Here is a 23,588-nt window from a genome sequence, read left to right as displayed (position 1 = left end):
CGCGTAAACATCAACTTTGGATGGCCCTGAAAAGAGCCGTTAATAGCGGTGGTGTTGGCGACACGCAAGCTTTTACTTCTTCTTGGCTGAGGTCTTTTTGGCAGCCTTCTTGACGACTTTCTTCGGCGACTTTTTCGAAGCGGGTCTCTTGGAAGCCGGCTTTTTGGCGGCGCTCTTCTTGACCGTGGCCGATTTCTTGGCCGCTGCTTTCTTGACGGGAGTCTTCTTCGGTTTGGGCTTTTTGGCCGCAGTTTTTTTGGTCGATTCCTTGCCGACGGCGGCCTTCTTGGCGGCCGGTTTCTTCTTGGCGACGACGGTCTTCTTTTTGGCTGCCTGCTGGGCCGGGGCCTTCGGAGCGGCGAGCTTGTACCGTCCCGTGCTGTTCTTCGGGTGGACGAGCTGGCCGGACGCGAGCATTTTTGCGAGAGTCCGGTTCAGGTTGGTTTTAGTCGACTGCTCGGTGACTTTGTTGCTGCTCAAAACGTGCTTCTTGATGGCTTGGCGCGAGGAGCCTTTCTTGTCGCCCAGCTTCCTGATGGCGGCGACGATCATGTCCTTGAAAGGAGCGTGACTCGGCGTCGTCGTAGTTTTCTTGGCGGCTGACATCGTGCTTTGTACGTACAAATAGAACGGTGAATATTTCTGCAGTTGTTGTAGAAGTCGAGAAAAGGCGCAAATTACTATATAACCAACGTCCGCCGAACGAGCAGACGCGAACGAAACGATAAAGCTCTCGGCGACGGCCGACGCCGGTCGGGGCACGGCTTTCTGTGCTAGTGTTCGTCGTGACCCGGGCCGTGGCGACGACCCCGGAAGTGGCCGACCGATCCGAATCGGTTCGCGGGGCGGAGCGTGTTCGCGCGCTGACCGGCGCGCCCGTTCCGGATCCGCGCGAGACGTCGCGGCTGCGTAAACGGCCGGTTTTCGACGGCGGGGCGGCTCGATCGAGCTGTGCAAAATTAACACTTCTACTTCCTAAAGCCGCGTTTCGCGGAGCTAGCAAAACCCGCAGCGCTATCGGACCCGCGCTCATCCGAGGGGCAGTTCAGACCTGTCAGGCGGTGAACGCAGCCCGGTTCTGCCACGTCGCCAGCCAGTACTACGGCGCGGCAAAAGCCCATTGATCGGCCGTCGCTCGCCACGGGGGAGAGCGAGAGCCTGAGCGTCGAGCGCCGCACCGGAAATTGGGACTCTGAATTGAAAGAGCGATAAGATATCGGAAACGCCGGGTCAGAAGTAGACGACAATGTGTATTGGGCTTCGAGTCGTGTCGAGTGTTCGCATCGGATTAAATGTAATTGCGGCAGGTCAGGCATATTTTCGAGCGTACCCATTTAATTGCGCATGCATTGTCACTGTTGCCGCGGCTCGACCACGACTTCACAGATATCTCATATACAATGACGCACCCGGCTTCGTATGCCGCCACGTGACCAATCGAGGTTTTAAAACTAATTACATCGAAACTATAATTCAACCCTTAGCGACAAGATCGTATAATTTCAGTACGCTATGAAGTCATGTATCACTACACGATTCGAATCTTGAAAATTGTTACTCGATTCATTTTTGAGTACCCGTGCCATTGTGCACGCCTGCCCCCCCCCCCCCCCCAACTACGAGCGAGCGCGAGCGGGCAAACGCGAGAGACCCCCAGCTACTCGCAGTCTACTCCGAATAATGCCGTTCGGAATCTGAATCGAACCGAACAACCGTGTGCCGAAGAATCCCAATCGTACATCTGAGCAGACTAGTATTTACAAAGGCCAAGGTTAGGGTTATCTGACGTAATGTATATACTGGCTCGGACCCACTTGGCAAAACGACTTTGCAGTCAACACTCACGTCTGGTCACACAACTACCCACAACAAAATCACAAACAAAACATGCGACGGAATCCGACCCGAACGAGTACGAATCAAAAAAAAACACCCGCCGCGATAGCCCTGTCCGCCCGCGACAAACGCGACTCGACGCGCCTCAATACGGACCGGGACAAAGAAAATGTGTCGTGCTGTGTGTTGCGTTACGGGCTTCGTCCCGCCGCGTTCACTCGGGAATTACTCCCACCGTTTACCCCCCCCCCACATCAAACGGACCGGGTTTACTTGTCATTTGTCGTGAAAGAGCCGAGCGCACTCGGCAAACGAGAGAAGAAAAAGCATACAAACCTTATAACAACCAAATACTCCGATGAATATTTAACGGACAAGGGGGACTACTAGGAGTTGGAGAATTATCAGCACTCGCGCCTGTCTAAAAACGACCGCCCGTCGCTTGAAATTCGGTGCAATTCCGGCTTTGCCAACCTTTGCTTGCACGAGCGACAGTGTAATATATACGTGCTTCGACAGGCTTAGGTAGTCGGCGATACCACACCGAGTGTCGTTCTGTGATGTAGCACTGTGACTGTAGCATCGGACGATCTCATTCGTCGGGCGGGCGCCAACGGGTTAGCATTTTTTCGATATGCAGAAAATGTGTTTTCTTTTGTTCCAGCCAATCCATCCGTAAATACTATCCAATCGTGTCGAACCCGAACCTCGACACTTACACTGTAACTTTGCGCGAACAACGGAATTGTGCCGAGCAACAAAATTCCAAGCGACGGCAAGTCCCAACTGTAAGACGTAACAGACGAGATCCTTTCTACCCGCACCAGTACTTACGACTCTCCAAGTACTAGTACGCCCCTGCTCCGTACGAACCAGACATTGGAGTATTTGGTTGTATTTGAAGGTACGTATCTCTTGACAGAGGCGGCTGAGTGCGCTCAGCCTTTTTTGATTCACGCATCAGGCAGACCGGCTTCTGTATTGGGAATTGTGTATTGCGTCGCTCGCCTCAGCAAGTCGTTTGCAAGCAATAACGGTCATAAGTAAAGGTTCCTGTTTCTGGTAAAATGACATAAATATCGATTTGATGCGTTGTTTATCGTATTGAGGTGCGTATCTCGAATACAGTTGTGTAAAAACGTTGATTTTATTTCTGTATGTCAACACTAGGTGTCTTGACGGTCCGGGAGCCGAGACGGGTTTTAGGTCTTATGTTTTATCCTCTCTGATCAGTTTTTAAGATCGGTTTTTCGACCCAGTTCAGTTTCAGGGTATTGTCAATGTCATGTTCTTCTTGTCAATTTAACGGTCATAATTAATTATTACTTACTAATAACATAATGTTGTAAAATGTACGTACTTTTCAGTTTTGATTTTGTTGTCATTGTAAGGAGTATTAACTGACGACAAACTAATTCCACTCAGGATATTGAGATGCGTCTGTCTGCGTGCGTGATTTCAATCTAACGAGGGCCATATTTTGAATGGAACTCTTGATTTTTAACCTGAATAATCATGCTTTAGCGAAATGCTATTACTGAAAATATAGCTGTAGCCTAGGCCTGTATGTAAAATTATATAGCACTGAAACTTCAACAATTTTTCACTATAGTCTCCCAAAATCGCCTACATTTTAGCAGTTGTTTCAAGTTAAATTCAGTCTATAATATGTCATAGTTCATGGGGTAATAAATTCACCGTATCTGCAATACTAACCTATGTGACCTATGTCTTGGTTAAATTTCTGGATAAGCTGTGATTTATCATCAGTTTGGTTTATTAGCAATTTTATCAGTTCAATGCAGCACAAATAATTCGATGCAATGAAAAGATAGAAAGGTGTCGAAACAACTTGCGGTAGGCTGTGGAATCAGACACCCACATTGGCATAGGCGATTACCTACCGGTACTTTACTGTTGTGTACTGTTAGCCGTTACGAATACATAATTTTTGTTTAGCTGTGGTGGTTGTTTTTGTTGTTGTTGTTGTTGTTGCTGTTGCTGCCGCTGCCGCTGCCGCTGCCGTTGCCGTTGCCGCCGCCGTTGCCGCCGCCGTAGAAGTAGGCCTATAGTCCTAAAGTCCATGAGTTAAGTCCATGAGTTACTGTAGTCGTTGTTAATTGAACCAGTAATTCTTCATGGCAGACCATAAACCAATCTTAGTTGAGTTCCCCATTGACATGTGTATGGCCGGCCAGCTTGCATTGGTAATTCATTCGTTAGCAATGATTTCATTTATTGCTGACATTTCATTCATGAATAATGAATATGCTCAGCAGCAGCTCTCTCAGGTCAAAGTTGCACCTCTTCGACTTTGCCTTTTTATGCTGCGCAGCAGTTTAATTTTCAATGTATCTTCTGTCGGGTTTAATACTACTATCATCTGTGGTATTGACTATTGAGTGGTGGCAATTTAACAGTTTTATTCTATTAATGTGGAAATTATTACTGCATTGTTCACAATACTGTTGGCTGTGCAAATTTTGATAGCCAATGTCATCTTGGGAAACATTTTCTCTGCTCGAACGACATGTGAGAAGTAAGCTAAGTTGTCACACCAGATTTGCAAATAATAACCGGTTCAGAAATCCCTGTAGCCTGTAGGACAGTTCAAAACAATTGCAGTCGTTTTCGTGGTTTGTTCTGCTAGTAAACATTGAGAAGTGCTTGCATGTTCACCACCAATTAGTGTTCACCATGGACATGTATAGTGTACAAAGTGTGGATTAGCAAAAACTTGACAGGTAAGCCTGATCATTATTGCCTCGTCTCCTCTGGACCGGCAGAATTAGTCGACAGTGATGATTTTATTCATGTGTTATGTTAGCTCGCCGCCCTGGTTAAAAGTTGAAATACCCATAAATTTGCTTGACTATTGATATCTTTCCATACCGCTTCCTTTAATATTCAATGCATCTTGTGCGGTATTGAATGCTGCTGCCAACTGAAATTATGAGTGTTCATTTTATAATTATATCCTACTGATGGAGATTAATTAATATTAATATTAATATTATTATTATTATATTCTTTATTCACAGTAAAACTGGTAGATACACACATAATCCGGGGAGCAACCTGCCCCCAAAGGAAAATGGCGAGATTGGAGTAAATTTTTAAAATTTCAGTAATACATTCAAATTGTTATTCCTATGCAATACATTATTATTAATAATATTATTATCATTGGCTCTTATGCAACTATCACAAACTGTGTGTTTGCTATTTTTTGTCAGCAATAAATTAATTTGCTACTAAACAGCAATATTGCTGATCATAGCAAACATTGGTGGTACTACACAACATACTGTCGCCTGAAATTGCAAACTCATTCATAGATTTTAGTCTTCGATATAATGGTATGAAAAGGAATTATTACCGAATGGAATGATAAATACATTGGACGTGATATTTCAGATTAATTGAGGCTTCAAATACATCATGCTTCAGCAATAGGAATAACCGTTTTATTCATTCTCATCACTCCATCCGGTGAAAGTGACAAAGACGAACTGGCGAAGCTACTGAAATTGCCGTCATCACTTTCGGACGAATGCCAGAATAAACTGCCAACAAAAGACTGGAATTATCTGCTTTGCAAGTCAAACAGGTACATTATAATACCAGAATTATCAACGAAAAACTCGAATAACTCCGCTTCTACAAGTCGGAATTGACTCAAATTTGTTTTGCATCGTCTTTGAAGACAGCTCAACAATTTCATGGGGTTGACAGAAAAATTTGAGAATTTTTTTTTAAATTTTAAATAATAAATTAAAAATTTCAATTCAAGATTGCACAGCTTTTACTGGTTGGAATTGAGTCAAATTTGGTGTGCATTGTTTTCTCGGACAACCTGACGATTTAGTCACCAGGCGAGTGAGATTTGGAAAAAAAAGTTTTTTTCAAACAACCCTAATGAATACTCTTTTCAGATTCCAGTACTCGAATCATTGTGCTTAGCCCAAGTATAGAGTGAGTGAGTGAGTGAGTGAGTGAGTGAGTGAGTGAGTGAGTGAGTGAGTGAGTGAGTGAGTGAGTGAGTGAGTGAGTGAGTGAGTGAGTGAGTGAGTGAGTGAGTGAGTGAGTGAGTGAGTGAGTGAGTGAGTGAGTGAGTGAGTGAGTGAGTGAGTGAGTGAGTGAGTGAGTGAGTGAGTGAGTGAGTGAGTGAGTGAGTGAGTGAGTGAGTGAGTGAGTGAGTGAGTGAGTGAGTGAGTGAGTGAGTGAGTGAGTGAGTGAGTGAGTGAGTGATAAGTGAGTGAGTGAGTAAGTAAGTTCGCTAGCTAGCAGTAGTAGTCAGTAGTCACAACTCACAAATAGCCTTTGTTTGCGTTTTTACTGCTGTGCAGGCTAGGGTATGTAGACCTAGAATTGATAACTTGACCTCAAGCTTATTGGTTGCTCGCCTGCCTGTGAATGTAAAGGGATTACATGCATGGCATACTGTATTGAACGTATTTATTATGGTAAATAAAATATTTCAACCAAAGGACATGCTTCGATAACTCGATTCACTGTACGGTATTCCAGTGGAATTTGTTGGTATTCACGATCTAGGAATTTGTAGTAGGCCTACCGGTAGCGGAAATTGGTGTTATTAACTGGAAGTTATTATCAATTTATGCCAACATATTTTGTAAATTGCTTAGAAATAGAAATGCTGTAATATTATATATGCATATTCGATTAGTATTATTGTTATTGGTCATTGTCCAGTAAAAGTAGCCTGATTTTGTCTCATTGCCGGGAGTAATCTATAAATGTGATTCGAGATCTTGAAACACAACACAACGCAACGCAACGCAACCCAACCCAACCCAACCCAACCCAACCCAACCCAACCCAACCCAACCCAACCCAACCCAATGCTTTCGGCCTGTTGTAAATCCTATATTCTCCAAGGCATAGGCTACATGTTTGAGAGTTTGACCATAAGCCATTGAACTACCAGATTTAACCTCAATCCCAATCCCAATCCCAGATTTGTTTTGTCACAGTTGTAAATCTATAAATTATGAATTCTAAACTATTCTTCAGTTGGATCATGCAACCCGAGAGGTGTCGATAATGCGCACTTGAAGTGGTAATGATACGTTTTTATAGTTCAATTACAAAAATGATGCAATTTTGTCTGTTATGAATATATAGTTATTGATAATGCAAGTTGATAATCGTATATATCCAATATTATTACCAACATAATCAATTCCCTTCCGGTATTCCTAAAGAATCAATCAAAATATTTATGATGATAGCAACCTTACTAGGCCTAATAGAAAACCTTGTCATCGATTCATGTCGCGCCTTCATCGCTATTCGATTGCTTTGCGTTCAGCTGTGATAATATTAGTAGCAAATATATTTGGTTATCATTTTTCTGGTCCGTCCAAGTCTTAATGATTTTTGTGCAAGTTGTTCCAATCTGGTGTGACACAGAAATGGGTCCACCCATATTTGGACAACTAGAATATTTTCAACTTTAAATGAGAATTAGAATTAGAATTAGAATTAGATCTGCACAGATTATTTTCAAAATAGATTGGAATTGGAATTAGAATTAGAATTAGAGTTACACCGTCTTTCCAGATATCATTAGAAATTACGGTACTGAATTTGCAAAAAAAAACTAGGAAATGAATTTAACTATGAATGAGAAAGAAATACAACAAAAATCGAGTGCACAGGTCATATCAAATGAGAGTTTAATCTTATAAGAAGGTTGTCCGCAGACTAGAAGCTAGTATGCCGGCATGGCTGTTATCCCTCACAATTACTATGAGTGCATGGTGTAAGTAATGTGATGGCGGCTTGGCATTGTAGCTCCCTTGACCACCTCCGCTTAATTAGCATTTATCTAAATGGATATTCATTTATTTTATAGACTCCAAGCGTAGTAAGTTCACTGTGAGAAAAGTCGTCATGTCTGGCGGCCAATCAAACTTGAAGACTGACGGAAACACTGCGACGGTGCAACAAGATACTATTAGTGGTGAGTTTATACTTGTTCAAATGTGAAACTGGTAACGATCGCACTTGTACAAACCACTGAAACTACTGCATTTTCAAATTGTGCGACTAACGTAAACCAATACTACAGCTAGGCCCTACTCATTTTTCCAAAATTCGCAACGTCAACTACAAGTATACCTATTCACTTTTCAAAATCCACAACGCCAACTAGGACAACTCACTTTTCAAAACTTGCAACTGAAACTACTACAGTAGGCTAGTGTTGGGATGACTCGAGTCATGACTTGACTTGACTTGACTTGACTCGACTTGACTCGACTCGAGTCAACTTTCTCGTATGACTTGACTTGACTTGACTTGACTCGAGTCACTTTGGAAAAATGACTTGACTTGATTTTATTTGACTTGACTTGACTTGACTTGACTTGACTTGACTTGACTTGACTTGACTTGACTTGACTTGACTTGACTTGACTTGACTTGACTTGACTTGACTTGACTTGACTTGACTTGACTTGACTTGACTTGACTTGACTTGACTTGACTTGACTTGACTTGACTTGACTTGACTTGACTTGACTTGACTTGACTTGACTTGACTTGACTTGACTTGACTTGACTTGACTTGACTTGACTTGACTTGACTTGACTTGACTTGACTTGACTTGACTTGACTTGACTTGACTTGACTTGACTTGACTTGACTTGACTTGACTTGACTAGACTAGACTCGACTCGACTCGACTCGACTCGACTCGACTCGACTCGACTCGACTCGACTCGACTCGACTCGACTCGACTCGACTCGACTCGACTCGACTCGACTCGACTCGACTCGACTCGACTCGACTCGACTCGACTCGACTCGACTCGACTCGACTCGACTCGACTCGACTCGACTCGACTCGGAGCTTCAAAAATGTGCATTGACTCGTGACTCGGAGCAAAATTTACGAGTCAATTTCAAGTCATTAAATTAAATAAGCGGTGTCGAATAAATCACTGTATCTTGTGTATGTTCGGATTATTCGAGATACGCCGGTGGATTTTGTGGGAACAACCCACCAGTCATTCAGTGATTGTATGTTACAAGGTTCCTCAATTGTTAGATCACAAATAAATTGACCGCAAAGTAATAAATTATTCTAAATTGCAATTTGTCTCTGTTTCTTAGACGGCTCAATGCTTACGTTGCCCAGTGCTCACATTTACCAATCCTCTTGTGTAAATCAAACGAATATATTGTGTGCATTTATATTCTCACAGAGGTGTAGATGGGTAGTGTAGGCTGTAGGCTGTAGTATGTAGCTGTGTACAGTTACTCACGTACTTTATTAGCAGTTCTACGTGTGCGTGAGGGATACACCTTCTTTTCGCATGTATATTTAACTAGATACGGTAGCCTATTTGTTATTTGATTAAGATAAATGATTAATTAATCCGTCTATCATACTAGCATCGCTGTCTAGCATACTAGCATGTCTAGCATAGCTAGCAAATGTAATGACTTTGAATCATCACTCATACCGTACTTCGAAAATTCAATTTGACTTTATGACGTGACGTGACGTGACTCGATTCGACTCCAAATCTGCAATGACTCAAGATGACCTGTGACTCGAAGGTAGTGACTTGATCCCAACACTGCATTAGGTGTACAGTACAGTACGGTACGGTACGGTTTTACAACTGATCATTCTATAAATCTCGCAACTAGATCGCTTTACAAAACTCTCCACTAGAACTAGCACTTGAACTACTCAATTTTTAAGTACAGCACAGTGTTGGGGTAAGTCAACACAACTTGACTGAGTGAATTCGTCATGACAAGTGGTCGGTCGTAAGATTGCTGAATATGTTGTCGAAAATCCTATATCTAGTGTAGCTATTGTCATTGGTTATTTGCGTCAGTTACGAAGATTGATGTTGCAATTTCAGAAATAGTCTCCTTCTATCAACTGCGATAAGTATGCGATTCTTTGAAACTACTCATTTCCAATTCTTGATTTTTGACTCCTTCATGTAATAGTTTTGTCTTGTCTCGGAAATGGTGAGTTGTACTTGTGCTAGAGTAGGCATTCATGGTATTTTTAGTACTTCTTGTACACGTTGAAACCAGTTACGGCAGTAATTTGCAAATCTTCATTTCTACTGTTACGTAAAGTTGTTTTGACTGGTCTTGGAAATCACCGGGTTGTAACCAAGTCGCAACGTTCCGTCTCACTTTTGAGTAATTGCCTGTCAACATGCAAATATTTTTTAAATCCGTCTCCACACCCTCTCAGATTTTTCTCTAAATTTATATACAACTAAAGTATCTAGTTCTGAGTACAACGAAATTTATTTCGGACAATTTCGTTGAACGGCTCTCGAGTTATTGCAGTTTGAAAAATGATGATTTTGTGGTTACTCAACCATGAAATTTGGCAACACAAAACCTGTGTAAGATTGTAACTGGTATAGCTCAGAGGTTACGTAGAGTAAATTTCTGAATGTTATTTAGCAATAATTGTTGGTACATGTTCTTCACTTTCCATGAATTTCCCCGCTCCACAGTATTGGGTCAAGGTTCAAAACGCGATTCCAAAATTGTTAATATGTTAAGATCAGTGATGCATAACGATATTTTTCAACTCATCTGGTGCAATTCTATTCAAACCAAAATTCACATGCAAGGTGTCATATGAAAGCTGTTTCCAACTAGAATGCACGAAACTTAGTTTTATTATAGATATAATGCGGTGCATAATGCAAAATCAGTCATTTTTTAATTAATTTTAATTGAAGTTATTCATTGATTATCTGATTTTGCCATTATTATGCTTCATATATGATAATGTGTTTCAGTAGTTAATCATTGCCATGCTCAGAAAGTACTTTTACTTATTGCATGTGCATTATGCTTGCAAGGGTGCTTCTGGGTATACTGACTGACTATCAGTAGTTCGAGTCAACATACAAATAATATTTCAAATCGTCTTCACACCCTCTCGATTTCTCTTCAATATCATGTTCAACTAAAGCACCCAATTCTGAGTAGAATAGAATTTAATTACTGTATCTTTTATTGATCGGTTCTTGAGCAATTGCAGTTTGAAGAATGAGGATTTCGTGCTTACCCAACCATGAAGTTTGATGAGCGGAAACCAGTGTATGATTATAACTGCTAAAATCATTACTTATACGGGCTGCAGGTTGTAATGCTGGTAAGCCCTACTGGAATCTCGGTACGTTTTGCATAAACACGTGAGCAGCGATGATTCTCCAAGTTAAAGTAATTTATTAAATAATAATAAAAAAATAAAACATAGAACACAGGACGACGATTCCATGCAGGCTGGTGAGCAATAATTGGTGGTAGATGTTCTTCATGGAATAGGCATTCCCCTCCACATTATAGAATTAAGGTTCAAATCTTGATTTGAAAATAGTCATACCAGTATGTTAAAATCAGTGATGCGTAACGATATTTCTAAACTCTCATGGCACGACTCTATGTAACTCAATATTCATAAGTACGGTGTCATATGAAAGCTGTTACCAATTAGAATACATCAGAATTGGTTATGATTTGAATATATGTCAGGAACACAGTTGAAAATATAATTTGACAGTATATGCGGAATAGGTCATCATGAGCTGGTTAGAATGCATCTTTTCAATGAACTTTTAGACAAGTGGCAGTCAAATATCACATGCAATACCAATTCAGCAACGTTCTATTCTTTCCAAGCTTTTATTTGACACCTTCCGCCAAAAAATCGGTTTAAATAGAATTACGCAAGGCGAAGAGAGAGAGAGAGAGAGAGCGAGAGAGAGAGAGAGCGAGAGAGCGAGAGAGGATCAATCAATTCAGCTCAGCATAAAAATAAAATACTAAAGAAACTACAAATTTGGTGGGAGACAAGCGGATCATTGGTAATGGGAGATGAGGTGACTGAATAATTCCTTTTGAAGGAGTGGTATGGGAGGTCCCGTATTGAAGAGGGTATAGCATTCCATATGACAGGACCGGCATAGTCGATCGATTTCTTTGTGAGGTTACTGGTGGGTCGATGAAAATAGATGTTGCCCTGGGAAGAAAATCTGGTATGGTGTGAGTGAACAGTTTGAGCAAGGACGAAGAAATCATTAAACACAGGAGGCAATTCATTTGAAAAAGATTGATGCATAAATTTAGCTACTTCAAATGTAAAAATATCGTCAAATTTTAGAATATTGTATTTGCGGTAGTACTGGGATAATCTTGTTCGATGGGGGCAAGCCAGCCGTCAAACGCATGGCTCGGTTTTGCAGGGTACGAATTTTAGAACAATGTGAAGTACAAGCATTCCCCCATACAATTATGCCATACTGTACAAACGAGTAAAAAAGCGAAAAGTAAATTGTCCTAAGCACAGATCTAGGAACTATGTGCTTGAGTTTTGTCATTACACCTACACATCTAGAAAGCTGTGTTATGGTATGAGCAATATGCGGTTTCCATGACAATTTAGAGTCGATGATGATTCCAAGATATTTTGCTGAGTCACACAGTGAGATACAGTTATTATTTAGATTCACAGTAAGGTTATCAGAAGCAGTATTAAAGAGCATCATCACAGTTTTATCGGTATTTAAACTTAATTTGTTAGCAGTTGAGTTGACATTTGACCTCTAACCCCCGGTAGTTAGTAAAGTTAAAAAGTTGGGTCTATCACAATAAGCATATACCAAAATATCTTACTACATAAATTTAAGTCTGCCTGGCTGCAATTTGATGACTATAATGTCAATTGCAATTAGACGTAGGTTCCAAGCTGTACGTACAGCGTCACGGCCGAGTGAGCACAAAATGTCATTTTTCAAATTGCAATAACTCTGCAGCGAATCGTCCGATTTTCTTGAAACAAAGTTCGTTATGCACCAAATTTGATACCTGATCTATGAGAAAATTTTCAATTAGATCTGAAGTGTAGTGGAGACGGGCGTTTGTATGTTGAGAGGGAATTACTCTTTTATAGTTTCGACTCGAGTTAAGTCGACTCTGAGTACAAGTCATTGTGTAAAGTCTGATCAGTTTTTATACTCTGCTTGAGGGATATTGAATGGCTGGCCCACATTTATAATATCGTAGTTTTCCTCAGTCAGTTTGAACAGTTTCCGGTCCTATATTCCAATATCAGGACTGATAGACGAAATACCAATCATGCGGTGACTTTACCATTCTTCGAAGTTGCAATGAAATGTCTGTCTTGGCCGTCTGAGTCTAGAACAGGAGTGGGCAAACTACGGCATGCGGCCAGAACACCATTTTGTGCGGCCCGTGAAAGCCATGAGAAAATATAATGCGTAGTAAAATGTAAATTTTGCAGCAACTTGGCAATATTTTTTTTAAATATATTTACCTCTGACAACTAGAAGTTATAGTCTTACTATGATGGTTATTTTTTGCAGACGTAGAAGCCTGATCTCAAGGCCCACACATTTTCGAAGGTTTTAGTTGGTAAAAATTACGGAAATTCAAAATGGAAATAACATAATTCGGATCACGAGTGCGGTTTCAAATTGACAGCTCCAGTAAATTTATTACTTTTATTACTTTTGTTACCGTATTTGGGAGACCGGTTCACGTGTGTGTTAGGTATAGATATGTTCTGGATATGTGTATTTTATATTTATATTAACTATGTATCATAGAAACGTATATTGAAGGTAGCATGGCTATGATGCTGTCCGCATTATTGTCTGTCCTCGATGTAAACCAAAAGTAGAATCAGTAAATCTATGAAGACATGGTTCCTCAGATTCAAATTTACATATAGCCTACTTCTAAGAATCGGCAGAACTGCCTTTCATCCCAAATTTTACTAAATTGGTCATAAGGAATAAGGATGACCAGCTTGAAAAATCTTATCGATGTTTCTGAAGCGTATATGCTATCATTAAATTATTGTTTGACTTGTTGTAAATATATACAATCTAAATATATGTCTTCTCCATAATTCCCTGGTCCCCATATAATTACATAATGATGTGGCGATTTAGCTAATAATCCCAATTTAATATAGTGCGGCCCACGAATGGATTCAGATGTTGAATGCGGCCCGCGAGCTGAAAAGTTTGCCCACCCACCCCTGGTCTAGAGTCATGACTTGGTGCAAGTCCTGCCCAATGACTCGAGTACAAGATGGGTCCAAATTGACTCGAGTCGAGGCATTTTACGCATTTGAAAAAATGACTTAAGTAAAGTCATATCGAGTCACCAAAAAATTGTGACTCGAGTTATAACAACCCTGGAAAATCATAATATCCACATATATGTACTTGCCTTGAAATTTACGTTGTTACTTCTAATTCTACTTCAATCTACTTCAAATCAACATTTGGTCGTACCGAAATAGATGGTGACTGAGGTATTGTGATACGAAACCTATTTCAACCTGTCAATGTCTCTCACGCATGGAGTCAGGCTTTTGTCGTGCATTTTTACAATATGTTGCTAAATGTGAACAGGCATGTATTCTGTACACAGTTAAAGCTCCGCTGATTGATGATGAATAATGAGGCGGAGAAGAACTTGGATATTGATGACAGAACCAGGCCTGTTGGGAATCCCGAGGTGGGAACAAGTATTCTGGCAGACTTGTACAAACTATGCACTTTTCAAAATTCGGAACTACAACTAGGACCACTCATTTTCAAAACTCACAACTAAAACTAAAACTGAAACTGCTCAAAAATCAGTAGTTAGTTGACGATCTGATTCTAGGCCTAATTCTTCCAAATTAAATTAAAATTAAAATTAGAGCAAAGAGACGTCGCAAATTAGAGGAGAATTAGAATTATAGCTACACGTACACAGTTTTTTTTCCAAATGAGAACAAAATGAAAATTGTAAAATTGCAGTTTTTTTTTCCAAATTAGATACCGTACAATTAGAATTACAGGTATCTAGTTTACTTAACAAATTATACTATAATTAGAATGATAGCTACCGTCTTTTCCAAATTAGATTCGAATTAGAAATAGACCATGGCAACATTTCACACATTAGATTAGAATTGGAGTAAAAAAAGCGATCACGAATTAGATTATAATCAGATTACCGTCATTTCACTGTAATTAGGCTAGAATGATCGAATTGTCCAAGTGTGGATGTGGGTGACGATCAAACACCAACCATCCCGATTTTTGTCTGTACAGGTAGGCCTAGTCTTTGAACTCCTGTTTCGACCTGAAAGAAATCTGGATTCCGACATGAAGAAATGCGAACCAGAACCGCAGCAGGAAAGCAAAGACGAAAATGTGGAATTTCTGTAGTTCACTACTCAAAATGGTCCCGTTCCTTCGATCACGGTGCCGGAAGGCATCAACGTTCCAGGTACGTAACAGTCAGAAGTGGTGGGTGTGGTTCTTCTACATTTCCATCAATTATAGTCCAAATTCTTATTAATGCTATTATTTTTTAATCCAAACTTTTCTACTCCAAGAACTTTGCCTCTGTGTGTGGAAATTAGCCAAAAATCATTTATTTTAGACGAATAATGCCAACAATTTTTGTTCGATTCCAACCCGTAGCAGCGAAGTCTTTGGAGTATAAAATTCTGGATTTAAAAAATATTTTTGTGGCTAATTCAAGATCAATCCAAAATTTCGTTCACCACTAACTTCTACATTGCATATCAATTGCACTACGAGTACTAGTTACCCTACATGTGCCATTAAAATTTAAATGTAAATTACTCTAACGCATCGTTATGATCAAGATCTTTGATCCACATCCAATTTCAATCAAAACTGTAAAAGTGAGATTGACTTGTGACTCGAAGCCTTGTGACTTGGTTACAACTATATCAAAAAATATAAAATCGCCCAAATTAAACTAAAAGACGCACACGATTTCAAATTGGTATTTCTTCACTGGCATATAATTTTCCCTGCGGGATGGTATTTGTCTTCTTAGGTTCAGATTGCCAAGGCAGGAACATTCAGTGCTAGTCATTTAGGCGCCTGTGGACAGACAATTAAACCTACCCGGTTAATTTATAATGTATATATAACGAAGTTTTCGGTCAGCGTAAGGGCAGTCCTTTTCGGCCAAGGTTTTCGCGCTGCTGATCGTTCTGGCACACTTCTTGGAGTCTCATGTAATATGTCCTAAATCGTTATATGTCTTGGTGCGTCGTGGCGTGGTAATGGCCAACGCGAGTTTTTTCTTCGGGGGAGAGTACCGAATAATGAAGATATTTGACAACTTGAAATCGCGCACAAATTTTCGAAAAATACTCTACAATTTATGCTAATTCACGAAATAATTTGGGGCCCACTTCGAGCTCGGGCCCTCCCCAATTGGGGGTTATTTCATTTCAGTTCATTTTTCGGCGCAGATCAGGAAAACAATGTGTATTTGAAAACTAGATTGTCATATAGGCCCTAAGGGGCGTTGGCGATTTTAAAGGGGGTGGAAACACTCAGGGGGCAATATGGGGGGCGCGGCTCAGGAGGGCTATCATAAGGGGAGCGCTGAATAAAATTGGCTTCGCCGTAGATGATGTGGTAGTAGGATATATCCATAATGAGTATTCAGAACGAATTAACATTCCACAAAACATGCCAAATCCCGAAATTTTTGGTCGTGTTTTTATAAATGTAGTGGGTTATTATAATTAATATAAAACGAATTGCGCGTACTTTTAGAACACTGCCGTCATGCTTGTTAGGGTTATTTTCCACAAAATGTTACGCATTAGGTATTATATCCCGCAGTGCACAGAGTGTGAAAATGGAAGGAGTTGGCTCTGTATATCACTTTTGATAGTGAGAGCCCCTTGTACATAAAATAAGTTTTGAAGCTTTGTGAACTAAATGAATAACTAAATATATTTGTATTTGAGAGCTACAAAATTAAATCGTCAGAATATTTCTTCATCGCATTATAAAGGTTGGTACTATCTCGTGTTGTATCAATGCATTATGGTTGAGTACATCGTAAATGCCGATAATGCAAGTCTTCTCGCGTCGACGAACTTACACGCAAGCTTAGGGTTACCATATAGTTTGAAAATCTGAAAAAAGGACACTTTTTCAAAATTTTCAGACTTGCAATCCCAGAGGCAAATCCTGAAAATATGGTAAATTTTCCCCACTTTGTGGTCGGTTGACTAATAAAACAAAAAGTCTGCTTTCCGGCCCCCAGGCCGTATGTTGCCCGCCCCTGATTTATATGACAACCAAAATGTCGTTACCAATACATATGTTTCACTTCCTGTGTAATTTAACTGTACTGAATTTATTGTGTTATTTATAATTGCCCAAAGTGTTATTTATAATTGCCCAAAATATGTACCGTTAAACCTAGTGGTGTGTCGAAGGGAATGCATTGATGCTATCAAATTTTCTTGCGATTTTGTAATGAGATTTTTCTCTAGGCGTCAAATAATCTGTTTCACTGTCACTAGCAAGTATGCATGTGCATTGTGCATGCGTAAACATGCGTTTAGCCTCTAATCCTTCTGAAGCATTCACTTTTTTTCAGAAACAAGCTACATGGAATCACATTCAACAGGCATGAGCGTGGCAAAGAGAAGTAAGCTGCCATCTGGTATATATATAACTTATATTCATTGGAATTTCAAGTCGAGTTGATAATTTTAAATATACAATCTTACAGTTTCGGAGAGTAAGGCAAACTTTCACTCCACTGCCACAACCATTGTTAGGTAAATAGGTCCCACTTTGTACTAAGTGTTCTAGTGAAGTATATCTGTGAACGATAGAGTGGGAAATGGTATTTGACTGCTCCAAAGATTGCTGATTACCAGTGCAATGTACATTGTTACAACCCTGTAACAATTCATTTAAGATGGTATACAATAGAGCAGACCGATTACAGCAGCGGTTCTCAAACTGGGGTGGTGAGAGGATCTGAAGGGGGCGTGAAGCAGCGACCAATTGAAAAATATTTTCGTGCTCCGCACGATTTAGCTCCAATTCATAGCCATTGCTCTGTGTATAGTCCAAATTTCTTATTTTATAATTCTCTCATCAACAGTCATAACCTTCCGTGCCATCAAACTATCCGTTTGGATTGCTAGCATTCTGGTTGCATTTGGTGATAAGGGGGGGGCTAAATTTTTCACTATTGTGTCTAAAAAAGTTGGGGAATCACTGAATTACAGGTTCGCTGATAATATCAAGTCGATATCACACTTTGAATGAATTCTTGGTATCGGCCATTGAAGGTGAAATAAAGATTGACTTGTCATTGATTTTGAACCGATGAATGAATATAGAGGTAAATATACTCGCAAGAAGGCTATGTAACAACGTAAGTAATTGCATAGCCTCGGTTTATAGTTCCCTGTCTGTCAAAATGGAGAGTAGAGAAACGAATTGATAAGATGCAATACATTACCCATTTACAAATTGATATGATACAATTCGAGCCTGCGTCACTGGTTGAGGACTATATAAACTATATTCTTTTCGAAGTACAGAACTTCAATATTGCGTAAGGATGTGCTTCCTGCGATTGATCAGAGTAACATAATTTACCAGTATACATGCCGATGCGACAGTCGGTATATAGGTCGCACATCTCAACGCTTGCAACAAGAATTCGTCAACACGTCCCACTTCAAATTAGGAATTCGCAGGGTGATGACATGTCTGCTTCATCATCACAGTCCCTAGTTACCATGCACGATTATGACCAAGTAACACAGGGGTCGGCAACCTTTTGCTAGTCGCGGGCCAAATTTCGGGTGTACAATCTTTGGCGGGCCGGATTGTTTCTTAGTACTATATTTTACGCTCACTTCGGTATATTAACCTACATTGTTGCAATCTCAATCATACCAATCCGAAGTCACATGTATTTACACTTCAACGACACAGAATAATTGTGACAATTGACGCAGCTTGCTTTGTGAAAGGTTTTCAACTTCTGGTAACAAGTCAGATGAAAAAAGAATCAGACCCTATTCAAAATGGACGTCCGAAATACGTGATCTTAGCTTGCTCTTCGTGAATTTCATTGTTCAAAACTATTTGTTCACATGCGTACGTGCTTCCAAAAATCGATGCAATTTCTTTTGCATTGCTATTTGCTGGTCAAGCTGGGATAAAGACCAATTTCAAGAACGTACTCTTTGTCAAAGTCATGCAGCGATATGCTCTTTGTATAAAATTTGACATTCAATTCAACTGCATCGCATTTCAAAAAGGCCCATTTCAAATTTTCAGGCAATGGTATTGGCATCCACATTAAACAGAGTACTGAAAAGTCAGAATTCATTTTGTAGAGAAGGAATGTCGGAAAAGAGGGTGAATATTCAGTAGTTAAATTTCGTATCACAGTTACAAATGTAGTGTTGGTACTAGGTTTTCACTCCTCCAGTATAGGAAAGTGAGCGTAATTTTCTCTCTACTGTTGACATTTCCAGAGTCACAGATTTGTTTTGAATGCACCTCAACATCTCATGTATGTAGTTGTTTTCCCCCTGAAGTTGCAAGTTCAATTTGTTCAGATGTGACGTTGAGAGATACCCATTTTCGATTACAAGATTATGAGTCGGCGATACTTGTATTTTCGAGGAAAGTTGCTATTTCATTTCTCAGTTCATACACTCGTGTAAGTATAGCTGCTCTACTCAATGAGCGAACACGACAGGTATAGGCCTACATGACATCGCCATATTGATTCTCTGCTTCTAGTAATATCTGGCGTAACTGATTCAGTTGATGAGACAAAAATCATATTAACAGTTTTCACCATTGTGGCTAAAACACTATTCGGGTTTTTTGTCTGGGCACACAATGCCTTCTGGAAAATCAAACTATAGACAGGCTAACTAACATACGGAGGCTAGTTATCTATAATTGAATAGTTTGAAATTCCGTCATTGCGTCTGAGATGCTCCAAGCGTTTTTTGAAGCAAAGGAAGAACACGTCTATTTTCACAGCCCGTTAGAGTGATTAACCTTTAAAAAAGCATGGAACACCTTCGGTTGCGAGATACACCCGATTGATTAGCACTGATCCAGTCTAGTCTATCTCCATTCCATCTCCTACTTCAACCACCTTCGTTTTATGGCGTAACAATAGACTAATACGATGTATAGGCTACTATTATATCGTAGCAATGCCGCATCTTTTTTCATGCACTGCAGATTGAAACTCATTATGAAGCGGCGGGCCGTATTCTTGTGATAACTAATATTATGTCGCGGGCCGGACGATTTCGCTTGGCGGGCCGGATCCGGCCCGCGGGCCGTAGGTTGCCGACCCTTGAAGTAACAGCATGTAATTCTGCCATCGGACAGCACCTATTGAAACACCCAGAGTGTGCAAAACATTACAATAACAATCAATTTTCCATAGTTGCTCGTGGTCGTTCTCTTTTTCATTTTAAGGTCCTTGAATCAACCATTATAAAGCTGCAAAAGCCGATCCTCTGTCGCCAGAAGGACGCTGGGAATCTTCCATTAGTGTTGTTTTGCTATTCAGCTGTTTTATAGCTGATTTTCTGTGTGCTGTACCGTGACCATGCGTTGTTTACTGCCGTTCGCGACTCTGTGTACTTGTCATTGTCACGTCACAACGACAAAATTCTTTCTATATTTCGAACTTGGTTAACCTCATTTACTGGCGTTCACTGCTGAAGATAGCCAGTCGAAAAGCTTCCAGTGGAATAAATTTGGCAATATAAACGTATTGTTAGCTACAAACTATATTCGAATTCAATTTTAATAAAACAAGAGGTTTGGTGAAGGTAAGAACAGAGAACAGAAATAGACATTTTGCTATTAAATCACTTTACTATACTAGTTTGCAACAACGGAAGCTGTAAGCTTCGATCACTTCGTTTTCGATCAATTTGTTTGTGAGAGAACAACGGAGGCTCAGTAAAACGCGCAATTGGCTGAATGATTGGTAACTGGCTCTCACCGGTTTCGCGAACAATCCGAACATGAAAGATACAGTGATTTTTATCGACACCGATTACTCGATGACTTGAAATTGACTCGTGAATTTTGCTCCGAGTCACGAGTCCATCCACATTTCTGATACGCCGAGTCGAGTGAAGTCAAGTCATTTTAGCAAAGTGACTCGAGTCAAGTCAAATCAAATCAAATCATGCGGAAAAGGTGACTCGAGTCATCCCAACACTGCCGGACGCATGCTTTCTAGTTTATTTCCTGTCCATGTATAGCAATCGCTGTTAAGCTGTTGAAATAAATGGTCTGAAGCTTTTTAAATGCGCATTTTAATGTCGATTCCACATCTTTTGAATAGCGGCTGAATATTTAGAGGTTATCGGCGAAGGAGTTGAATATCGGTTACTACCAATTCTGCACTTTGTGATCAGCTGGTTGCAGAATACCAGTTTTAGTGAATGGCAGGTAGCTAGCTAACTCAAAGTATTAATATGCACTTCTTTCAATTCAGACAGAAAATCCAAACCATGTGAAAGGAGCTGCGATGACATAGGAGCTCAGCTGATGCAGGCCCAGATTTAGGATGAAGAAGGATTCTTGAGAAAGCCCGAATTCCAAATCCGTATGCAAGAGCATGAGTTGAAAAAGAAAATATTGATTGGAACTAGAAAAGGAATGAATCATAAAAAGCATTGTCTGCAATGCAATTTTTCTATATTGAAATATATTATCTCGCCTCCCTGCCAAGTTACAATAATAACATTTCATTTCGGTCAATTTGTGTAAATATGGAACCCTATTCTTTCCTTTTTAATTATCTGCAGCGGAAATTTTGAGTTGATTTTTCCATTCTACCGTTCTGCTATGTAATGCGAAATATATTTTAATGTGATAGAGCAGCGAATTGTTACTGTCATCAAATTTTCAAATAAACCTGGTTAGAAATATTTATTAATCAGATTTTCAGAATAAGTTCTTGTGTAAGCGTAGCGGCAGTGCATGGTGAGACCCATTTCCCATTTGCCACTACATATGTAACTTCATTTTACTGGTAGCTCGGCGTCAATCACCGACACAAATTGATTTCTGGCTATTGGCAAATACTCGAAACTTGGGACGTCACATCCTCACTCCGATCAATTCGTACTTGTTCTGTTTGTACTTGAGAAGAAATGGTCGAAGTATTTGTACTCGTTCAGTGTACTCGCTGAGTTTTGCTTACTTTCACTGACTGCTCAATTGGCTCGTTTTCAGAAGACTTCCGATTTCACTTTACCGTAATTTGTGACAAAGCAATGAACTTCTTCACTTTCACTAGAGTGACGAATTAAGTAGTTTTGGGATTTTTTTGTATCAGGTTTGTGAGTGAAATTATAATATTAACGTGTTGAAATAGCCACTGAATGGTCGTAGTAAAATGTATGTGTAATGACGGCAGTGATTATGCGTTGGTCGCGAAGATTCATCTCGCAATTTCAGAAATAGCTACCTCGAATCACTCCTAAAAATAGGAGCAAATCTACTTTTTACACTACATGACATACTTGAGTTTTGTAACCAATTCATTATATACTACTTCAAGTTGTCCTGGCATATCTTAGAAATTGGATAGTTCCTAAAGTAGAGTAGCAGCGCAGACAATGTGCCCTGCTAGTCAACCATCCGATATAAAAGTTGAAATCTCCTTGCCTATCTACACAATAGACAGCTTGCTCAGTTATATTCAGTATGTCTTGTGTGGGGTTGAATGCTGTGACCAATTATGTTCTATAATCGTTATTTCGCAGCTTTATCTAGTAGTTGTTATATTAGCGTGCAGTTATCGGAATAAATGTCGAACTGACAATGTTGTTGGCTGTGGCGGTGAGACCGTCTCGGTTATGGAATTCATGAACTTTCTATTGACATGAAGAGTAAAAGTTGTAGACTCGATAAAGATAATTTGGTTTTCATTATTACATGGTCAAAATGCCAGAAAAGAGTTGGGATAAAATGTCAGATGGTGGATGCTGCTGCTACCAAGTAGAGTAGTTGTAAAAGATCGTCTCATATTTAGGCCAGGATAAGACAGGACACCTCTTCTATAATATATACACCAGACATGGGGTAATCGCGATTAGTAATCGTAATCGATTACGACGATTACAGCATTTTGAAGTAATCGCAATCGATTACATTCGAAAAAAAAATCCGAAGTAGGGGAGATGTGGTACCGATGGATCACTGGGACCGAAAATACTTTGAAAATTCTCTATGATGATTCCATGATTGCACTCCGTGAACTTGTCTACAATTGCATGCTGGCAAAATCTTTCCTTACATACAAAAAAATTCGACGTGCGCGAGCAATGGGGTCTCTCACAGATGATTTTTGTTTTAGGGGGTGTAAACTAAATTTAGATCGACATATACATTTTTCTTTGTAACCTTCAACACGAACAAACCAGCAATCATTTTTATTGTGAAGTGTAGGGCTTGTATTAGGCTATATAATGGCACCTATTATTTTTTCCAGTACCTTCCTTGAGTGGACTTTTTTTCGATTTATGTATAAAATTCGTAGGGTTTGGACCGATGATACAATAGCCAAATCAAGCAAATTAATCAAGCATACTAATCACGAAATAAATGAAACATACCTACGTATAGAAAATCTTTATGTAATAATTGCATATGATGTTTTATCGCTATAACGAGGTATTTGGAAGTCACACTCTCAATTTTCAGGCAATATGTATGCACCCTCAAATTTATAAGTCCGGGCCCAAATCGAAACGTGATTTTATGACAACATTTGAGTTAATATTTATTCTATTTTTTGACATTTGCGACCAAACATATTCTTCTTTGGCTTGCTGTAG

At 39.9% G+C, this 23,588-nt stretch overlaps 1 protein-coding gene and 1 long non-coding RNA gene across 5 annotated transcripts; one reads left to right on the top strand and one right to left on the bottom strand.

Moving 5' to 3' along the window:
* Positions 1–6: 6 nt before the first annotated feature.
* LOC145444385 (uncharacterized) lies at positions 7–1,316 on the bottom strand. Its single transcript, XM_080322351.1, has 2 exons — positions 1,024–1,316; positions 7–949 (listed from the first exon to the last, which is right to left on the bottom strand). The coding sequence occupies exons 1-2, from the start codon at positions 1,314–1,316 to the stop codon at positions 73–75; spliced, it is 1,170 nt and encodes a 389-aa protein (XP_080178477.1). The 3' UTR covers positions 7–72.
* Positions 1,317–5,327: 4,011 nt separating this feature from the next.
* On the top strand, positions 5,328–22,617 carry LOC145445473 (uncharacterized). 4 transcript variants are annotated; one of them, XR_013917041.1, is made up of 6 exons: positions 5,328–5,446; positions 7,718–7,825; positions 14,321–14,407; positions 14,992–15,169; positions 17,324–17,374; positions 21,239–21,631. It is a non-coding gene; the product is annotated as an uncharacterized LOC145445473 (long non-coding RNA). The 4 variants fall into 4 exon arrangements; XR_013917042.1 differs by lacking the exon at positions 5,328–5,446 and adding an exon at positions 6,080–6,302 and having other exon boundaries at positions 17,324–17,389; XR_013917040.1 differs by lacking the exon at positions 5,328–5,446 and adding an exon at positions 6,094–6,302 and having other exon boundaries at positions 21,239–22,617.
* The last annotated feature ends 971 nt before the right edge of the window (positions 22,618–23,588 follow it).

This window comes from Botryllus schlosseri, chromosome 8 (genome assembly GCF_051294905.1).
Source record: "Botryllus schlosseri isolate E-star chromosome 8, Bs_hap1, whole genome shotgun sequence".
Taxonomy (NCBI): Eukaryota; Metazoa; Chordata; class Ascidiacea; order Stolidobranchia; family Styelidae; genus Botryllus; species Botryllus schlosseri.
This window is presented reverse-complemented; position numbering and strand designations above follow the sequence as displayed.

What these genes read in the sequence shown, in the direction of transcription:
- LOC145444385 (XM_080322351.1), bottom strand. Translation starts at nt 1,316, where the DNA reads ATGCCTGACCTGCCGCAATTACATTTAATCCGATGCGAACACTCGACA. An exon ending in TGCCCCTCGGATGAGCGCGG is followed by an intron (nt 950 to 1,023) that starts GTCCGATAGCGC and finishes AATTTTGCACAG; the next exon opens with CTCGATCGAGCCGCCCCGCC.